The following is an 11,559-nucleotide window of genomic DNA, read 5'->3' on the forward strand; positions in this document are numbered from 1 at the left end:
CGCGACACCATGTTGGCTAAGTGCAACGATCCATGTTCGGATGTCGTCCCATGTCGGTTAGGGCTCGTTAGGGGTAGGCTAATGCAGAAGGCGAGGTTGTTAGCGTCTTGGACGAGGGTGTTTTGGCAGACACGCAAATGCAAAATGTCACCTTGTCGCGTTCGCATGCTGCATCTGGTAACCGATAGTTGAACGGGCAAGACGGGTTCGTGGGCCTTGGTGCAGCACAGGTCCAGATTCGGTCGAGATACGCAATCGAGGCAATCTACACTAGCAATGCACCATCATGGCAGAAAAGCCACGGCCGATGTTACAGGTTTCTTGGGTTGGATTGACAATTCCCGGGTCCAATCACGGCAGGATTTTGTGGCATCAATTGGGGTGGTGGGGCAGCCACTGGTTCGGGAGCCAGCCGAGACACGCAAGGGTGGCCCTAGCGGGAAATTGTGCAGCGCTGCACGTCTGGGCGGACGTGGGGCTGTGGATTTTCATGTCTGATGAGCGGAACGGATGGAAGCGCTGGCAAGGTGCACGGGGCTCGAGGGGGCTGCTGCTGCTGGTGCTGTTGCTGCTGATGATGTTCAGTGTTCCAGTTCGCAACGCCAAATGGGTAAACCGAGGTGTTTCGAGCTGTAATCTGTATACAGTAGGTAACATGTACATATAAAATACCCGAATATCAACTCCACAACAGGAATACTATATACAACACCATGGCCCCCATTCAACCTTCCATTCCAGTGCATCCGGACAACAACAGTAATCGCAACAGCGTGGTATCATAGCGTCCTACTCCGTAAGGAAAACGCTTCCCCCTTCCCCTTCCCCCTTCCCATCCCCCCTTAATACCCCTCCGGCTTCTGGCCGTAAACAATATGCAGCGGCATATACGCCAACAAGCTATTATCATGATACCCCTTGCGCACCTCGATCAAAAATAACTCAACCTGCTCACGGGACCAGCCACACCCACGAGTCAACGGCCCCAGCGCAATCGCCTGGATGCCATCGATCAAAATCGTCCTCCAATACAGCCCCACCGTCTTGAGCACTTTATTCTTGGCCCAAGTACCAACAGGGATCTGCAGGACGCGCTCGGTGACGTTGACGAAGCCGACGTCGCGCATCATGGCCGCCAGCCGCCCGTCCGCCGCCGAGTGGAAGTTGATGCCCAGCTTGCCCAGCCCCTCGTCGATCAGCGCCCAGTACCGCGCCACGGGGTGGTCGGGGGGGACCGGTCGGGTTTTGGACGCTGACAGCGGGTAGTGGTACACTTCTTGCATCTCGAACCAGCCGCCGGGTCGGAGGTGTCTGTTCAAAAGGGGGGGTGGGGTTAGCTTCTTATTTTGTGCGTATGTGTATGTGTCTCGAGGTAAGAGTAGGGGGCCGGAGGGAGGGGGTATGTACTCTAGTGATCGGCGCATCAGCTTCGGCCAGTCCTTGATTGCCATGACCGTGTGACGCGAGTGGATGTAGTCGAAGAAGTTGCGTGGGTGAAGCCAGCTGCAGGGTCTGGTTAGTATCTACCTCGTACATGCAAAGTACAAGGACACGACTAGGGTGGGCAGGGTAGCGCCTGTCTCAAGGCAACGTACGGGCTCCTATCACGCGGTCAGTATGTCGGTATTACGCAGTCCCAGGTGATTGAGTGGTCACGTACTCTACATCGTCCACCATGAAGCGCACGTTGGGTGGCACCCATTCGGGCTGGATGGGACTTAGATCCACACCTAGGATGTTCGACGTTGCGAACAAATCTCCCACTATGCAACAGTTAGTCAGGCCATCATGGCGAGGGGTCACAACAAAGATACATACTCTCGATCGCCCAAATGCCGGTCCCCGTCCCTATATCTAATATCTCGTTGGGGCGCTCCCCGATTGGCGCAAAGTAGAGCTGCCCACAAAGCAACTTGACCATGGCGTGCTTCATGTCCTCGCGCTGTTGTCTAAACACCGAATTAGCGACTACGACGCCCACGCATGCGCATGCGCATGCGCAATAAGGGGGCTGTGGAGTCACCTACTCGACATCGTCGTTTGGAAAGTTGTACCGGCCCTCGCGAAATTTGTGGTACCGACGCCCGTTCTCAAAGATGTAGTCGCGCACGCTCTCGGCAAGCGAGGTCGACGCAGTGGTGTTGCTGTCTGTCCCGTAACCATCGTCGGTGCCCAAGTCGTCACTATCCACAACGATACTACCGGCCTCCGCTTGCGCCGCCGCCTGCTCCTCCAGATCCGTCCCGTCCTCGCCTTCCTCCGTCGGCTCCGGCGGTCCCGTTGCGTAATCAGGAGGGTGAGATGGCCCGGCGAACATGTAAGGGGGTGAGAGACTCCCGCGTGGCCCCGTGGAGAAACTAGCTGCCGAGGTGGAGGGCGGGAAGGATTCCGAGGAGGTGCTGTCTGGGAGGGAGAAGGTGGAACCGCTGTCGGTGGCCGAAGTTGAGGGACGCCCCGTGACCGACGGCGCGGGCTCGAGTGACGCGCCACGGGAAGGACTGCTCATGATCCTCGCGCCCGCTTGTGGTACTTGACCGGCGATGGGCCGCAGGTCTGCCGTCTTCGGGCCCGAAAAGGTGGTCTGTGCAGTTTCATCGGTAGGCGAGGCGTCTGTCTCTGCGCGACTCCGTTTCTTTGACTTGACTTCGGCGTCGGGTGTCACCGACAAGGTCGGCTCGTTCTGTACTCGGTCCATTGATGCGCTGACCCAGGTTTCCCGAGTCTCACTTTCAACGGTTAATGCGCAAAACCTGCCAGAAACAAACTGGAAGGACAGCGCCGTATGTTGGCAAGACCCCGATTATCCGATGGTTACACTGACGGGATATCACAGCCCGGTTCCCAAGGTTGTCCAGCCGCAATTCCAAAATTCCCCAGGATGGTGGACCGAAGGCTGACAGCAGGCGCTTGGCGATGAGAGCATGCGGGACACACCGCAGCGCCTTAGTTTGTCGTGTATAACTATCACCGCCGAAATGGGATGCCGGAGCTAGAGGCACGGGCGGGATGCCGATCGCAACGCCTCAAGGCTTGTCGATGAGAAGCCAAACCGCGAAAGTAACCTAGGAAGGATAAGATTGCCGGACCCCTAAGAATATTCCAACCACTGGCACCGAGTTCAATTGTCACGATCCAGTCTTGGTCGATTCGCCAGGGAGGGTGTTGTGGTGAGAGGAGGGAACATGACAACATTAAGTCAAACCAGAACCGGGGAATCCCTCGAACAGAAGATTCGCCGTCCGGTTCCACCCAAACACGAACCACCTGCCCGGCCCGTTCCCGGAGTTTGGTTAAGACTAGCGATCAATGGAGCGCAAATGGAGCGCAAATGGAGAGCAAATGGAGCACAATGAGCCGTTCGAGTTGGTCAAGTGGATCAGGAATGGTGCAGTCTTGGCTCATTGTAGGAGAACGGCTGGAGAGCGGGCGGTGGTGGGCTCATCAAACTGGCAGTGACCACTGGAGCGAGCTCGCGGTCTCGACCCCAGAGTCCAAGAGTGGGGGATGTTTGTGCCTGTTCGCAGCTTTCCAGGGCCGACCCCTCTGACCGGAGACCAGCCTACTTCGGCTTGCACGCCCGCTCGAGCACACCCACTTCTTGACATCCTCCACTACCAGCCACGATGCCCTCTTGCTTTTTCTATTTGAAGCTGGCGAATGAGTCGTGATAACTAGGCGTCAACCTTTTGGAGGAACAGCTCCGAATGCTCCGTTGGATAGCGAAAAGGCGCCCGTCGCATGACCAAGGGAGCTTGAATGGAACAGAAGTGGTTGCTCCGATTATATCCGGTCGGTGTCGATTCTGGGTCCCTGGCGCCATCCTGGCATTTGACTCGCCCGTCCGACTCTTCGAGACGCTCAGAGGGCGGAAATGATGGGCCCCTTCAGCAACGATACGTGGCCTGCAGCCAGGGAAACCGCCTTGGTTGGAATGTACATACACAGTAAAGATGTGATGGGGCTTCTCGGTATCAATTTGTCTCACTGGCCCCTCCAAGTTGCACTTGCAATCCATCCGAGGCGAGCATCGCGTTCTACACAGTACGACGGATTTGGTGCGACGGTGCTGAACTGCGCACCAAGCACAGGAAGCTGAACCCCATTAGAAGTGTAAGTGCCGGCAAACTGTCGATTAGAGAAAAGATAAGAAAACCATTCGGAAGCCCAAAGCTACTTTTATTATTTGAGCTATTTTTCTCGGTATTCTTTACATCTTTCCCTCTTCTTTAGTTTCTTTTCGTTTTTCACCTTTCCTGATAACTATCTCGCTCCCTTTCGAGTTCGGCTTTTTTTTGGCCAAAAGATGCAGGGCGGCTGGCTTGGGAGAGAGGTGCCCATGTCCTGCCCACCAATGGAGGTAACTCAAGTGGGGTGCTTGCCCAAGCCGCCACATGTGGCTAATTTTACCACTATGGTGGGGTCACTCCCAAGCTTCAGCCTCAGGACCAGCCTTGTGCAGCAGCAGGCAGGGCCAAACTGACGTGGGCCTTGGCTGCGGCTGCGCAGGTGGGAGGCACCACCAACCGCAACCAACGACGAACAACCGATCCCAACTTTCAAGCTCGTGCTTCACCGCGAACCCGCCCCGCCAGCTACCTATAATCCGGAAGGCAACAAACACACCACCCACCGACCAAATCAAGAAACAACTGTGGCCATGGCGGATGCGGCGTTCAAGCCCGAGCGGGACTACTCCAAGGAGGCCGACACCCAGATTCCCGAGGCCGAGCGGCTTGCAAAGGTATGCGAGCTCGAATAATTTACTGAGTATGTGTCTAACCTCCAAGTAGACAGATATCCATGCCGCCATCGAGAAGCTCTCTCTCCTGGAGAAGCAGACCCGCCAGGTAGCACCCACCTGTCCCGCACCCCCCGCTCCCCGCTAACCAACAATGCCCAACAGGCCTCCGACCTCGCCTCAACATCACGAATCCTCGTCGCCATCGTCACCATCTGCAAAAATGCTGGCGATTGGAGCCTCCTCAGCGACCAGACCTTGGTGCTCTCCAAGAAGCATAGCCAGCTTAAGCAGGCCATCACCAAGATGGTTCAGACAGTCGTCGGCTTCCTGGACCAAACACCGAGCATGGAAACCAAGTTGTCCGTGATCGAGACCCTACGCACAGTCACTGAGGGCAAGATCTTTGTCGAGGTCGAGCGGGCTCGCGTTACCAAGATCCTTTCCGACATCAAGAAGAAGCAGGGCGACCTCAAGGGGGCGGCCGACACACTATGTGAACTCCAGGTCGAGACCTTTGGCTCAATGGACCGCCGCGAGAAAACCGAGTTTATTTTGGCGCAAGTGGCACTCTGCATCGAGAACAAGGACTGGACACAGGCTGGCATCCTGAGCCGCAAGATCAGCACCCGGTACCTAGCCCGGAAACCCAAGAAGACGCCAGAGCAGCTCGAAAAGGAAAAGAAGGAGCGCGAGAAGAAAGGCAAGACCGAGGAGGAGCCCGAAAAGGAGGAGGATGTCACAGACCTCAAGTTGCGCTACTACAGGCAACAGATCCAGCTGTCTCAGCAGGAGGGCAAGTACCTCGACGTGTGCAAGCACTACAGACAAGTATTGGACACCGAGTCGGTGGAGGAGGACCCTGTTAAGCTTCGTTTCGTAAGCACACCAGGCCCTTGGCCCAGCAGTTCGTTGCTAACTTTAAGATAGGTGCTACAGAGAATCATCTACTTCATTATTCTAGCGCCCCACGATAACGAGCAACACGACCTGCTTCACAGGGTTCACAAGGACACGCGGAATTCCACCGTCCCTGAGGATGCGGAGCTCTTGAAACTATTCACCGTCCACGAGCTCATGCGATGGCCCGAAGTCGCCCGCGTGTTCGGCCCGCATCTGACCGACACCGACGTCTTCGACGAAGACGCCGACGATTCGGACGACCCGAATGCCCACGAGCGGTGGAAGGACCTGCGCAAGCGCGTCATCGAGCACAACGTGCGCGTTATCGCCAAGTATTACACCCGCATCCAGATGGGCCGCCTCACCCAGTTGCTCGACCTGACCGAGGACGAGACCGAGAAGTACATCAGCGAGCTGGTGACGGCCAAGACGGTCTACGCCAAGATCGATCGTCCCGCCCGCATCGTCAGCTTTGCCAAGCCGCGCGACGCCGACGACATCCTCAACGAGTGGAGCTTCAACATGAAGAGCCTGCTGGGCCTGCTCGAGAGGATCGATCATCTCATCACCAAGGAGGAGATGATGGCGAGGATCCAGCCAGGTGTCAAGACGAAGAAGGGCAAGGAATCCAAGCGAGCGCGTTAAAAGAAGCAGCTCCAGGTTACGGGATAGCCGCCCGCCACTTCTGATGGAGGTATATGGTCACATAGACGACTGTACGAATATACATGACTGGAATCGGCTGAATCTTGACCAACTTAGTGGATACTCCGTGGGGAAAGTAGCACTGCTCAACTGCCAAAGTGACAATTCGCCAAATAATTGGATCTTAGGCGCAACAAAGATGACAGGGCCCGAATCGGATGTCCATTCGTTAGGGGGCTGCATGAGATGGGGACTGGCCGTATTAAACGCAATGCAAGTTGAAATCGTCCAAGCCCAAGGCTAAATGGGTTGTTTACGTTGTATAAACATACTTCGTGGCCAGTTGACGTTTCTCCCGATCAATGAAGGTGGTTCATGCAGCACAACGAGTCGGAAGCGGCATGTCTAGGTTGGTGTGTAGTCCCAAAATGGCCTCGAGCCAACTTGCGCTCCAACAGATACGCATGTTCTAAAATGTGCACACACCGCAATCATAACTACCTAACCACCTAGGGTATCATCCCTTATTTATTTCTTTTTTCCCCCCCTTCCCCTTCCCCCCCTTCTGCCCACCTCCACCTCCTTTCCCACCTCCTCCCTTCCCCCCCGACCCACCACCACCACCACCCGCCATCCCCCCCGACATCATAACCGTGACCTTGCCCACCGGCACCACATTATACGCCTCCTCCACCTTCAACCCCTTAATCAGCGCCACCTCCCTCGGCCACATCTTCTCCTCGGCGGCCGCCTTGTCATCCACCGCCCCCTTCTTCCCCGCCGCCAGCCGCCACCGCTCCACAATCTCCTTGACCGCCTTGCCCTTCTTGACATGCCCCGGCTGCAGCTTGGCCTTGTACTTGAGGCGCGCGAGCGCGTTCCACGGCGCGCACACGGGCACGACCTCGAGGATCTCGTCGCCGGGGAGCGGGGTGCCGACGAGGGCGTCGAGCGGGGCGAGTTCCGTCGCGGCGTCGGCGGCGGTGGTGGTGGGTTCGTCCGGGAGGAGGTGGGAGGAGGAGTCGTCGTCGAGCATCTGTTGGCGGCGGATTTCCTCGTGCTCAGCGATTTGCTTGCGGGCGCGCTCTTGGGCCTGGCGGCGCCGTTCGGCGGCCGCGGCGACGTCGACTTCGCGCTGAGCTTTGGCGGCTGCTTCGGCTTCGGCTTTTTGCCGCGCTGCGGCGACGCCGAGGAGCTCTTCCATGATGGCGCGGTCTTCGTCGTCTTGGTGCTTGTATTTGGCGGCTATCTTTTTGGCTTTGCCGCGTTGCCCGCGCTTGGGGGGGCGGGCTTTTTGTTGATGTTGTTGTTGTTGCGGTTGCTGGGAGGAGGTGGATGGTGTTTCGGCGCGGGTTGGGGGGTGGGACTCTTCTGCTTCCGCTTCGGCGTCCTCTTCGTTTCCGTCTTCGTCGGGGTTTGATTGGCTTCCTCCTTCTTTTTCTTCTTCCTCGGGCTCAGCTTCGTCGGGGGCATCTTGGTTGACTTGGATGTCTGCTAATTCGTCGGTTGGTGGCTCGGAGCCTTGCTCTGGGGCAAGTTCCGGCTCCTCTTCATCCGTTGCCCCTGACTGGAGGGGGTTTCCTTTTTTGTCTCCATCTTCATCCCCCTCTTCGTTACTGCTCTCAATGGCATCATCTCTATCAGAGCCGACATCCATCTCCGCCTCGGCGGCACTGACAGAAGCCGCGCCAGCCGTGCTGGTGTCCACGTCATACAATCTGTGTTTGCCGTGCCTAGACTTGCTCTCCTCAGATATCTTGAACAACAGCCCGAAGCCAAGCATCAAAAGCGATGGAGGCAGAAGGTTGCGCTTTCCACGGACCATAAAAGAACCCACGGGAAGGTACTCGCCAGACGGCGCCGACTTGGAGACCTGGTCGGCGTTCACCCACCAGGCACCCATTGCTGCCTTTGAGTCCCAAGCGCTGGAGCAGCACACAGACAGGTTACCCGCCTGGGCGAGTGTTGACGGCGGGATAGGGGCATCAGGTGTCTTAGGGTTGTTCTTTATGACAACGCTCGAGGCGCCATGCATGTCCGCATGGACGTAAACGTCACCTTTCCTCAAATATCGCTTGTAGAGGATCTCGTTTTGCTGCGCATCCCGGCCGCCAAGCACAAGGTAGCCGTCAGATGAGACGAACCAAGTGAACTTCTCGAACCACATTTGCTTCCTGATGGGCTGGAGTATGGGTTTCTCTTGCTTTAGCCCTTTCTTGAGGTCCTCGGCAATTTTCTGCTCTGCGTTCTTGAGAGCGATCTCAGACCGTTGAACAGTCTTCTCTTGCTTATCAGCTGCTGTGCGTTTCTGGTCGTAGTAGTACCGGGCATTATTCCTCGGCGAGAGTTTGAGGTTGATGTCGATGGCAAGCCGCTTATCTGGCCCTTTAGATTTCTCCTCTGCGGCATCATCCGCTGTTTCTTCATCGGTATCGTAGTCAAAGTCCATCTCCTCCTCGACTTTACCTTCCTCTTCCTCCTCACCAAGAAGTAGCGTAATCACGCTTTCATGGAGTTTCATCGGGAGTTTAATCATCTCGGCGACCGGGTTGTGCTGTTTCTGCTCCCGTTCAACCAGCTTGTTGATGTCTACCCAGTCCATTCCCTGCTGAATCAAACCATTGACGGCGTCCATTGCTTCCTGGACCCGTTCAATATTGGCCTCGACGGCTGCGGCTTTGCGGAGATTCAGCATCTGCACGTCTTGGAGTCCTTCGATCCGCTGGGCCTGGTCGCGGCGAGCAGCCTCAAGCTTCCGCTTGGCTGTGATCTCGCGCTCCTGCAACCGAGACTCGAGCTTTTGACCCTCGAGCGAAGAGAAGAAATTGTCGACCGTCTTGTTGTAGCCATCAAAGGACAATATCTCGCAGTCCCGGATATCCTCGAACTGCTTCGGTAGGAATGGTTGGAAATCCTCGTACAACAAGTTCCGCGCCTTCTCCTTCTGTCCCTCCTCTTCTTCACCTTCTTTAAGCAGTTCGGCTGTCCGGGGGTTGGGTTTCGCAATGATGTATCCCTTCGCAGTAGGCGAGCTCGTAACCTCGTCTGAAATCGAGCGGGCCTCCTCGAGCGAACCAAACAGCGCGTTAAATAGCGACTCATCGTTGAGGACTTCGGTCGGCGTGGTGGTGGGGTTAAAGCCCCTGAGACGAAAAACATGGTCGATAAGGACTGGAGGAAGCTCAGTTATCGTCGTCACGATGCCCCGTCTTAGACCATCGGACCCCTTCTTCTTCTTGGCCTTCTCGGTCGCGGCTTGCGCAGTGACCGTGGTAAGAGCATCTCGAAGGCGTTCTTTCGTCAAGGGAGGAACACCACCTAAGTTTTGCCGGTTCTCCAACGAATATGTCAAGCCCACCCGCTGGGGTTCCTGTCCCTTCCCCTCGGGGACAATACGCAGCAGCGCGAGGATCTTCAAGTCGGCGTCTGTCAAGATGACATTGCCGCCGGCGAAAAACTCGAGGTACAAACGGTATGCGCCATCGCTAAACCGGAACTCGATGATGCGGTCTGTCCCGATCTGGGAAACTCCTGTCACGCGGCGTGTCTTGAGGAACTTGCGCAGGCGCGCGACAAACGCACTCGGGGCGGGAGCGGCAGCGCGGGCGAAATCGGTCAAGTGGCAGCGGAAGCCAGATTCGATAAGGACTTGTTGCCTGTTGTCGGGCTTGGCAAATTTAAGAAGAAGGATTTTGGAGTTGAGGTCGTAGATATTTGCCAGGCGCAAAGAGACAAGCGCTTCGGCAAGCTCGTGTGCGATGACCTGCAGTGTGACGAATTTGGGTTAGCTGAAGCTCCTTGCCTTTTGGCTAGGGGATAGTTACCTTGACGTCCAGGGACGAGAACCTTTGTTTCATCTTGGGCGTGTCGGGAACTGGTCAGTAGTCGATCTTGAATTGTTCCTCGAAGCAAACCCAGTCTCGAGACGGGTTCTGAGCTCTATGTCATGGCGGGGCAGCCCGTTGGTGTGTGTCGGCGACCCCGAAAAGGGTAGGTGGGGTTCCGCTGCAGTTCTCACCCCGCCGGGGCTTCCGGCCCCCAAACAGGCTCAGCCTCAGGCTGCGGGAGCTCCCTCCCACTTTGGCACACAGGCAGGCACTGCAGCTCATGGATTTCGTCTACACCAGTCACGTCGTTGGGAGACCCTGCCTCCGCTGCAATATCTTCTGAAGGACACCAAACAGATGGTACGGAGGTTACAGGCAAAAGTTTTCAAAGTGGGTCAGGTACTGGCAAGGGTTATGGGCAGGGGCCAAGCAAAGCCCTCGAAGTACCTCCTGTTGCCAGAGCGCGTCGCGCGCAGCAGTCAATTCAAACATCACCAGCTTCGCGATGTCTTCAGAGCTCCCCTCTACGCCGCCGAGCCATCATTCTAAGAGCGCCCATCTCTCTCGCGATGAGCGGCTTCAAGTTCAGACTCTCCGCAAATGTGGTTTTACATACGAGCAAATCGTCGCGCAACTCGGCTTTACCTACAACCAGGTCGGACATGCCTGCCGCGCCCCAAACATCACGCCAAAGAAACGCTCTGGTCGGCCCGGCCTTCTCAATCCAGAACAGATTGAAGATTTGATTGCGTTCATCACTTCCTCGAAAGCTACTCGCCGAATGCCCTACTCCAAAATCCCTGCTGCTCTAGGCTGGGACTGTTCAGAGTATGCGATCCGCTACGCCCTCCGTCAAGCCGGCTTTAAACGTTACGCGCGTGGGAAGCAATCCCCGAGGAAATCCTTAGAGAGCGTGTAGATACAATGCCTATACGGCAGCAGGCAGTTATTGATGCCAACGGAATGCATATTCCTTTCTGAATTGACTGCTGCGCGCGATGCGCTCTGGTAACAGGAGCTTGAGAGGAGGTACTTCGAGGGCTTTGCTTGGCCCCTGCCCATAACCCTTGCCAGTACCTGACCCACTTTGAAAACTTTTGCCTGTAACCTCCGTATGTGATGGCGAACATCAATCCGCCGAAACCGAAACCAATCGCGAGCGAATACATCACTTGCACGGTCTCCATGGCGTATGCGATACCTCCCTTCAATCAATGGCTGCGTTGAGATAAGAGAAAATAGATCGTGACGCTCTCTGACACTCCTCTTGTGATTTTTGACGGAATGATAATAATTTCATGACATTCGCTGAACTCTCAACACAGCATGGAAGAAGCCAAGTGTTTCTCATCTCATATCACACCGGCCTGGCTTGGCTCATTGGTCATGCTCCGCACTCTGGACTCAAATACTATTCAAAAATACTATTTCAAGCAGCAGGACACA

The 11,559-nt window shown here is 56.1% G+C and overlaps 3 protein-coding genes across 3 annotated transcripts; 1 reads left to right on the plus strand and 2 right to left on the minus strand.

Moving 5' to 3' along the window:
• Positions 1-842: 842 nt before the first annotated feature.
• Positions 843-2,695, minus strand: CHGG_06329 (uncharacterized protein; the record flags this gene model as incomplete). Its single annotated transcript, XM_001222423.1, has 5 exons — positions 843-1,311; positions 1,596-1,601; positions 1,661-1,763; positions 1,819-1,949; positions 2,028-2,695. 5 exons carry the CDS (start codon positions 2,693-2,695, stop codon positions 843-845), a joined length of 1,377 nt encoding a protein of 458 aa, XP_001222424.1.
• Positions 2,696-4,657: 1,962 nt separating this feature from the next.
• CHGG_06330 (uncharacterized protein) lies at positions 4,658-6,286 on the plus strand (the record flags this gene model as incomplete). The annotated part of the gene is made up of 4 exons (XM_001222424.1): positions 4,658-4,741; positions 4,791-4,847; positions 4,904-5,617; positions 5,678-6,286. The coding sequence occupies 4 exons, from the start codon at positions 4,658-4,660 to the stop codon at positions 6,284-6,286; spliced, it is 1,464 nt and encodes a 487-aa protein (XP_001222425.1).
• A 359-nt stretch (positions 6,287-6,645) lies between these two features.
• On the minus strand, positions 6,646-10,777 carry CHGG_06331 (uncharacterized protein; the record flags this gene model as incomplete). Its single annotated transcript, XM_001222425.1, has 3 exons — positions 6,646-6,755; positions 6,860-10,049; positions 10,730-10,777. 3 exons carry the CDS (start codon positions 10,775-10,777, stop codon positions 6,646-6,648), a joined length of 3,348 nt encoding a protein of 1,115 aa, XP_001222426.1.
• Between the last annotated feature and the right edge of the window lie 782 nt (positions 10,778-11,559).

The sequence above is a fragment of the Chaetomium globosum genome, genomic scaffold, assembly GCF_000143365.1.
Source record: "Chaetomium globosum CBS 148.51 scaffold_3 genomic scaffold, whole genome shotgun sequence".
Lineage (NCBI taxonomy): Eukaryota > Fungi > Ascomycota > Sordariomycetes > Sordariales > Chaetomiaceae > Chaetomium > Chaetomium globosum.